At 48.4% G+C, this 9,106-nt stretch overlaps 2 protein-coding genes across 3 annotated transcripts; one reads left to right on the top strand and one right to left on the bottom strand.

Annotated features, from left to right (window-relative positions):
* The first annotated feature begins 4,668 nt into the window (after positions 1–4,668).
* LOC131214959 (cytosolic Fe-S cluster assembly factor NUBP1 homolog) lies at positions 4,669–5,706 on the top strand. The gene has a single exon (XM_058209313.1). It carries the CDS (start codon positions 4,710–4,712, stop codon positions 5,691–5,693), a length of 984 nt encoding a protein of 327 aa, XP_058065296.1. The 5' UTR covers positions 4,669–4,709; the 3' UTR covers positions 5,694–5,706.
* Positions 5,707–5,758: 52 nt separating this feature from the next.
* LOC131205984 (protein RER1) lies at positions 5,759–9,068 on the bottom strand. 2 transcript variants are annotated; one of them, XM_058198321.1, is made up of 5 exons: positions 8,597–9,068; positions 8,137–8,516; positions 7,866–8,067; positions 7,579–7,796; positions 5,759–7,507 (listed from the first exon to the last, which is right to left on the bottom strand). In XM_058198321.1, the coding sequence occupies exons 2-5, from the start codon at positions 8,206–8,208 to the stop codon at positions 7,433–7,435; spliced, it is 567 nt and encodes a 188-aa protein (XP_058054304.1). In that variant the 5' UTR covers positions 8,209–8,516; positions 8,597–9,068; the 3' UTR covers positions 5,759–7,432. The 2 variants fall into 2 exon arrangements, with proteins under 2 accessions (XP_058054304.1, XP_058054312.1); XM_058198329.1 differs by having other exon boundaries at positions 8,651–9,068.
* Between the last annotated feature and the right edge of the window lie 38 nt (positions 9,069–9,106).

The following is a 9,106-nucleotide window of genomic DNA, read 5'->3' as shown; positions in this document are numbered from 1 at the left end:
GCTGGATGGCGTTCCCCGCAGGGGCCCCCGACCGGAGGGCCGACCCACCCAAGAACAACTTTATTAAATTTGTAACAAATCCCTGCGTCCCGCACGCCGCTGGCTGCCGCTCCGATCGGATCCCAGGAAAGTCAGGAAACACCAGGCCTGAAGGAGAATTTTCATCAAACCACAAAATGAATATATAAATAATCCCCGAACGAATGGCGGGAACGGCACTCCCACAGGCCGTCGCCGACGGCAGCCGGAGCCAAGGGTCGGCGGAATTCACTCCGTTCTCCACTTCGCTCCGCGCTGCTGCTGCTGTCTGACTTCCTGTCGAAAGTTAAGGACTTCGCGGCCAGGGCAAGAACTGTGGAAGAAATAACGACCGCTCGAGGATACTCGAGCGGTACAAGATGGAGGAGACTCGAAGAACAGGGTCACAAAAGGAACGTCGGAGAAAAAATGGCGACTACACGTACGCCCGTCGGTGAATGGAAGAGGACGCAGAGCACCGGAAGGAAGTCGGCCATTTTGCGGGGAGTTGTCTTCGGGTGCTCCACTCTGTCCCACCCGTACACGATCGATGAAAGACGCCGCCACGCCAGGTTTTAAGCATGGTCCTTCGGTTCAGCAGGTTTTAAGCATGGCCCGATATGGCACTACATTAAGCGGAGAGTGTAAATTTCTTCGAACGTTCACAATCCTGGCAGCAAATCGATAGCACCAAGAAAAAGAAATTTAATTTTCATTTTGGCAAACAACGTGCTGTAACTTTTCCTACTTACTGGACTCTACAGCAAGGATAAAAAAACTTACGTTCGATTATTTCGACTGAATTTTCAACTATCTTAGCACAATTATGCTGTAAATTGACTCAAAAGACAATATTGTGGTAATTATTTTGTATACATGTTTTTGTTTTCATGTCCGTATTTAACTCCTAATTGGGTTACTGCGATGTAAGTGAGACGATAAGCTAATGTCATGAAGGGCACCGTTGTGTTTTGAATTTTCCGTTTCCCATCTTTATATAAATTTAATCCTTAAAAAAATTTAAAAATTAGTTATTCGACTCAACAGTACTTACTTGAGTATTGAAATAATAGGCTATTTCAATTGTCGTACTTCATTTTTTTTTAATTTTTCGATATTCTTTAATTTTTTGCGACTACCGATCGAAGATGCAAAACATCTGCATAGTTTATCGGTCTCTAAGCCCTTCGTAAATCCTGAAGAGGATATTTTTAGTGCAAACTTCACTCACCACCAACGCATCGCACTGACCTCAAGGACCTTAGCATCCTCAACTTCATGATCTTTAATTACACATGCGCTGTGCGCTGGGTGTACACGCTACACAATAAAACTGTCCACCGCAGCATAATCCGACTAGTGTGTCTAGTGGACCGCGGCCGACAGACGAAAACCCAAGTCGGCCGGCCAATCCGGAGCCGGTTGGGATGGCTATGAAAACGGATTGTGTCTATTGTGTGCCTATCGATGGCACAATTTTATTATCGCTCATGCGTTGCAAGTCGGCAGTAAATGTACCATAAATTATTCATCCGCTTCAATCGCTCGCCAGGCTGGGCCGGGCCGGTCCTTCCTTCCGGTTGGCCGGTCCTCGAAGATGCTTGAGGCGACATAAAAAACAACAAATTGCTGGCCATCTTCGAGGGAGAGGGAGTCGTCGGTGCAGAGGCAACAATGCGCACAACAATGGTCCGGAGTCGAGGTCCAGTCGTTGGGATCAAGCAAATAATGAAATGTGCCATAGACACAGCGGACCTTTGATAGTGCTGATGGTGCAAAGGGGTCAACGGCGAGCATAATTTATTTAATGATCGCCGCCAAATCACGCACGATTAGTAAAAAAGTGTGCAGAAAAAACTCTCCTCGTTCACTCCCCCTCGTTTTTCTTTCGAGGGCGTTCGGACGAACGGAACCGAAATCAATTCACTTACAGTGGCGGTCATTTTTTTGGCTTGTCAAGGGTTGGTAACGTTGATGACCTCACCCGGCAGTGGGGTTGGGATCGAAGGCGCAACATAAAACATTGGTCAATATTAGGAGTTAGGACCAATTGGCAACAAGAGGGTTAAGTCGGGCCATCGAGCCCTTATTATGGATGGTGATTTATTGTGACTCACTTCACAATTAGGAACCGATGGGAGATTTTAGGCAAAAATATATGCTTTATATACAACATTTATACAAAATATATAAAGCAAAAAAAAAACTGTGACCAAATTGGGACAAAGTTGACTTCTTGTCGGTGGCGATTGTTGCTTTCCACCAACCACATCCCGGAGCACACAGATTGCGTCGTTTCATCTGCCAGGATTTATCTGCTATTCATCCTGCTGCTGCTGCTGTCCGTTTATGTCCGTACAAAACACACACGGATGACCATTAGAACGTGTTGAGCAAATAGAGCGGAAAAAGTGATTGCAACTCTCGCCAACCCTCTTACGGCCACGAGCACGAGCAACCAACAAACACGAAACAAGCCGGACACAGTCTTTGGTGGCTGTTCTCGCCGCTCCTATTTTTTTACTTCTGAGACGCCTCGACGTTCTCGGTGGACTTGGCGGAACAATAAATTCCGGTCCACGAGCACTGCACACGGCACGACGACAACGCGCTGACGAAGGTCCTTTTGGCTCGAAGGACATCGCCCAGCGAATCGCAACCATTCGGGCCACCGATCTCAGGCCGCCGGTAGTCCGCTGGTGCGGAGACATAAATTACGATCCCTTTCATTGACGTTCTAATCATGTGAGCGATTCTGGCGCTGATCTATCTAGCCCGGCTTCGGATCCGGCGGTCATGTTGTTTGCTGGCACAACACGACACGCCGTTTGATGGTCGTTAGTGCTGTTTTGTTTTTCCTATCTCCGAAACTCATGACGAAGTTCGTTCCTCTTTTCGCTACATCAACACTGACGGTTAGTTGGTCCAGCAAGGATACCCACGATGTGAGCCGTAAGGATTAATTTAAAAGTCTGAAAAAGAGTGTAAATGGCTTAACAAAGTTATTGTAGACCAACGTGTTTCAGAAGCTGCGAATCTACTCCTGGTCATATTCTCTCAACCGGAATCGGAAGTTAATTGAGCATGCTGCTACATAGATTGGGTAAATAGTAAAAAAACTTGAATATATTTTCCCACCCACCCAAAGTACTCCCCCTCACAGACCAAGTTCAACCAAGGTCCCTTCAACGTTCATATTTGCGTTGGACGCGTGCCGTGCGTAATGCGCGAAGGCACCCACTGGTTCCATTCCCGGTTGTTTATGTTTTTTTGTGTGTTGTGATGTTCCACTTGGTTGACCAGTCTTTTTTCGATTTTCCCACTGATTTCCGGGATGTCCTGCGCATCTTGTTATCGGCCTTCCGGTTGGTCCAGTTTTGACCTTTTGACCGCGTCACGTCGATCGCATCCATTTTTGCACGACCAACTGCGGGGTTAAGATGACGTCCTGTCGCGACGTCCTTCTTTGCCCTGGCTGTTGGTTGGGCTCGTTCGGACAACAGAACGCCCATTAGTGCTACCTTTGTTTGGTGTGTTTTCTTTATTTCCTCTTAAAACAACAATTCTCGCGGCCGGGGAAATATCGCATGGCTTGTGACTGTGTGACTCCTATCGCCCACCACAAACTGTGAAAAGTAAACATTCAGGAAAAAAAGAGACTACTTTCCTATCGATCCCTCTCACAACGTTGACCGTCGTTAGCTTTAGTCACCTACAAATTTGTAGATTGGTTTGTTTTAACCTTAACCAAACAATGTACTGTTAGCGTTCGAAGGGGGCGATTTGTTGTTTGATGAAGATCAAATGGCGGCCCTTTATGAAAACTACAATAAACCATGCCGTGGGATAGCAAATAGCTTTTTTATATGTGAATTGATGATACGGTTTTGATAAGCATTTTAAAAGAACCGATCGAGCTGGTGTTCTGCTTGACTTCGGCGTTCCAACAACTTGGGACTCTCGTCATCGTGCGCCTCGTGTGGAAATGTTCTCGGTGCAGTGGAAAGCGAAAGCATTGTACAATTACGACCCATAAACATGACCTGATGGGCCAATAAACATTTACTATCGTCGGGATATAAATGCTCGTAAAGGAGAGTTTTAGCTCTCCATCAATATCCGTTTACACGGTTCACTAGCGGCGGCCAGCGACAATGGGTGCCAGAAATCGATCATTGCGTCTCGCCGTTACTGCAAGTGGGAGATCGTAACGACGATTTATGGCGCCGCCCAGGGCATTGCTTCACGGAAGACGAATGTCTGGATTAGTTTGATGGTGGCAATCAAAACTCAATCAGATCGGGTTCTACGCTTAAATCAATATTAGGCAGCATCCGGGATGAGAAAATGCACCGATCTGCTGAGCGATACACCGCACGCTACATTCTTAAATTCTTGTCCTTCATAAAACATTTACTATTGATTCGACTTTGTTCATCTCGTGTTATAAACTCAAATGTTTGTGTTTTAATTTTGAATTCAAAATTCTTCGTACAAAACGGTTTACAACTTGAAGGGTTGACGCGAATGCTGTAGCTGGAAGAGAAAAAGGCTATGCAATTTGACGTTTCAGATGTCAGAGCAGAAAGAGGCTCTGTTCTGTCAAATGGCAGCCATATGTTTTTGTTTATCTTCGCCAAAATACACTTCGATTCTCTTCTGGCGAAAGAGTATCGTAAAAACGTCGCACCATGAGTTCGGCCACGATTCCGAGTGACGCGCCGGCCCACTGTCCCGGAACGGAGAGTTCCGATGCCGGCAAAGCTTCGGCGTGTGCCGGATGTCCAAATCAGCAGGTTTGCGCCAGCGGTCCAAAGGGTCCCGATCCGGCGATAGCGTTGGTGCGCGAGAAGTTAACCGACGTGCGCAACAAACTGCTCATCCTGTCCGGCAAGGGTGGAGTGGGTAAGAGCACCGTTACGGCCCTCCTTTCACGCGCCATGGCGCACCGCAGTCCGGACGAGAACTTCGGAGTGCTCGACATCGATATCTGCGGTCCGTCGCAACCACGCGTTCTCGGTGTGCTCGGCGAGCAGGTACACCAGTCCGGATCCGGCTGGTCCCCGGTGTACATCGAGGACAATCTGAGCCTGATGTCGATTGGCTTTCTGCTTGGCAGCCCGGACGATGCGATAATTTGGCGTGGACCGAAGAAGAACGGCATGATCCGACAGTTCCTTACCGAGGTCGACTGGGGCCAGCTCGATTACTTGCTGCTTGATACGCCGCCCGGAACGTCCGACGAGCACCTGTCGGCGACCACCTTTCTCCGGGGGACGGAAGGTCGCTGGGGAGCGCTGCTGGTCACCACCCCACAGGAAGTGGCCCTACTGGACGTGCGGAAGGAAATTTCCTTCTGCAAAAAGCTCACCATTCCGATCGTCGGCGTGATCGAGAATATGGCAGGTTTCGTGTGCCCCAAGTGTACGGGACAATCGATGATATTCCCAGCGCGTACGAACGCCGACGGGGTCGGTGGCACGGAACAGATGTGCCTGGAGATGGAAGTGCCGTACCTTGGACAGCTACCACTCGATCCCCGATTAACGAAGTGCTGCGATGAGGGCAAGGATTTTATCAGCGAGTTTCCCACGAGTCCCACTGTAACGGCGCTCGAAGGCGTTGTGGCGAAGGTGCGCCACTTTTTTGAACAGAATTCCGAAAACGAACAATAAATGGAGAGTAGAATCAGAACGAAGAGCCCACGGCGTCCTTTTGTCCATTTTTGTACAGTTGTTCGATTAGTTTATTTATTATTTGGTTATAGAGGGGGTTGTAGATTTTACATGCCTTAAAACCCTCGTTTTCCTGCTGGCCCATACTCCGGAGCCAGATTGCGATCATTGCACATTGCGCAGGGCACGCCCGTGACGGTGACGGAGGCTGGAGATCCATCAGAATGAACGTATTCGTAAACAGAAGTAATTATAAAATAGGAATAAGTTTTCAATCAATTTCAGCCTGAGGTCAAACGAAAACTGGCTGATTCGTAGAAGATGACGAGTGATTAGCGATTTTGTCTAACGTTTTGTCGAGTCACGCACGCATACGGTTCCTTTATCTGTACGTGACAACGCCGCATCCGCCTTATCTAATCTTACCAACGGCTATTTGCGCCTCGCGTCCTACTTCTCTCTCAGCCGAAATACAACCATCGCAACATAAAGACTAACGGGTACTAACAGGTATATCCTGCACTTTTCTCGTTGTGGAAACTATGTTCCGAATGAAATGCTAATATGAATCAAAATATGAAACTGAAAATCGCAGATTGGGCATGTAAAAGAGAATTAAAATAAAATGGAACCCATGTGAAAGAGATTGAATGCATGTAAGGGGGCTTGTAAACTGGGTCTTAACCACAAGGTCCTGTAACCTTTGTAATTCGTTCGTTTCATTTGGCAAAATAAAGTAATGAAGAAAGAAGAGTCCATCAACTTAACCGTATTACATGGGGCAATAATTAAACATCCTTTAAACTATAGGGTGAACGTATTACTATTTAAACAGTGATTTGCCGTTTGTTTGGTTGTCCGTTTGTCTTCCCGGACCCCTGTGGCCTAACAGGTGGTGCACTTTTTCACGTTCTGCGGGGTATGTTCTGCGCCATGTGGCATTGGATTCGACAGTCGGTTCGGAACTGCTGCATACGAATAAACCTAAAGAACATTGTCGTTGCGTTTTGGAGTCTAAAACGATAACTAAGGCATGATGTGCCTATTTTGAAGAAAGTTTTTAACGCTTAATGGCCCAGTGTGTTTTAGGACAACTCACAGAAAAACCGCGACACGAAAGGGAACGAAAAGAGCAAACTTAAAAGAAAACCAAACGGAACGGGTCAAAATCGAAACGTAACCTAAACGTAACACATTTCTCTACGACGTAAGCACAAATCAATACCAAAGACATCAACTAATATCGTCACACTCAACTGCGGGGGGTAGAAAAACTAGTTGGACAAACACAAGGGAAGAAAGTATCGGAGCACCAGAGCCGGACCGGCCGCGACACACGCAATACCGTGGGGAATCGAAACAGATTGTAAAACGGCAAATATTTTAGCGGTAATTAACGAAAATGTCTACTTTAAACCAGCGGAACATTAAAGAACAGGAAAATGTGAAGCTAAAATCCGACGGTGGATGGCCGGTCGTCCCTTTCCCCCGTCTCCCTTCCCCGGCGTAGCCGTTCGTTTCCCTTTCTAGACAGTTGAGATCGTCACCGTGGCTGAGCTGGTAGAAGGCAACGAGGACGACGAAGCCACCACCGCCGACGACGACGGCACCGCGGACGGGTGAACTGCCGCTATCGTTGACGAAATGCTGACAGTGCCGCTGCCTGCGGCGGGCGCAGACGCCAACGAGGACGATGAGGACGACGCTGATGAAGTTGGCAAAGTTTGTGCTTTTAATTGTCACTTTTCCGACGCCACCGGCTGATAGCGGGGCTTACTGTGGGTGAACGGGAGGTACCGGAACTTAATCATGTGCTGAAAGAAAGGTAGATACAGAAAAAGCAGGTTAAATATGATCGATTGGGGTCAACGCGTAGAGAACCAACCTTAATCTGTCGCTTCATCGTGATGCAGAACAGCGTGATGAAATACAGCACCAAGATTGGCCAGAACACGGGCACGTTGAACACCTCGAAGAAGGTGCAAATGATACCGATCACCGTGCTTTTGCTAATGGCGTACCAAAACTTAAACTCCGGTAGCCGTCGAATGAATGGCCGAAATTCTTCGTTCGCTTTCGTCGGCAGCTCTGGTCCGTGATCATCTGTGTGAGGTAGAATCGAGCGGAGAGTCAGAGAAGCGCTCTGCCGGGGGGTATCTTCCGCAAGCTTACCGTCGAGATCGAGCGCCGGATCGATTTTTGGCGTTAGAAAAGCAATGAACAGATTCAGATGATAGATGCCCAGGGCGTACGTAACGATGTACCAGCCCTGTTTGGTGAATACACGCAGCAGGAACAGACCGATCAGCCCGATGGCGGCCACCCACCGCACTTTCGTGTGGGGCGTCCATTTGTCCAGCTGCAGCTGGTAGAGCTACGGGTAACGAGTTTGGCTTAGGGCACCCAGGCTTGCAATTAAACTGTCATTAGGAGCCATTTTTACCTGTCCTAGCCGTTTGAAGAATTGGGCTACCACGTTTCGACTGGCCGGCGACGAAGACTCCTCGTTCATCATGATTTAGTGTAGGGCTTTGAACACTTCTATCTACGCTAAACGGCCTCGGCGCCTCCTTCGATTACACCACAACAGGTGTCCTCGAATGGCGAAAAACAACACGCGCCGTGCCGCTTCGAGCGTTGCTAAACGGTGACGATTGTGTCGACTAAGCTCTGTACGCGGCCAGCGTTTCTCTTTGTGACCCTCCAAACGCGCAGTGGTGCGTTGGCGGGAGAAGCTCGCTAGTTGGCCTCAAATAATTCAATTACGCTCCGTGACGGCCGTTTGTGGTGGGGGAGATGCGTCTTGATAAGTACCGCTGTGGTCTGCAATAGAAGCGGGTAGGTATGGATGAGAAAATGTGTGTCGCGCTGGCTCCATTCGATGGTTTACACTTTGCACTTACTGTTTACGGCGTGAAATGCAAATAAATACAATCAGAGACAGAAGCCCCACTTACTGGTTGGCGTGAAGCAAAAGCGAAATGATGGCGTGAATCCGTCGGAGAAGAACCAAGAAGAACCTAAAAGGTGATGAATCATTCGACTCGAAACTTATTAAATGACCAGCAGCAACGGCAGTCCGCGGTACCCAGGCGAGCCCGTGTACCAACACCTCATCCGCGGCAACCAATTGTTACATAGCGCACGGGCGGACGGGTTCTTTTTCGCCCTCGGACAGGCCCCGTTTCGGATTCCACAAACACCCCGGAACCGGTTGCGACAGGATCGGGCGCGATCACGTGCCTCGCGTAGCGCACGAAAAATCAACCACACCAGAACGTGGGCGATTCGTTTGGAAACAATTTGCAAGCGATCTGGCGGCCGCTCTTGCGATATTCCGAGAACGGGTGAAAAAGTAAAAAGTGATGACCGATTCGGCCGAAAACCACGTCAAATCTTGTGAATCCACGCAC

The sequence above is a fragment of the Anopheles bellator genome, chromosome 1, assembly GCF_943735745.2.
Source record: "Anopheles bellator chromosome 1, idAnoBellAS_SP24_06.2, whole genome shotgun sequence".
Classification (NCBI taxonomy): domain Eukaryota; kingdom Metazoa; phylum Arthropoda; class Insecta; order Diptera; family Culicidae; genus Anopheles; species Anopheles bellator.
This window is presented reverse-complemented; position numbering and strand designations above follow the sequence as displayed.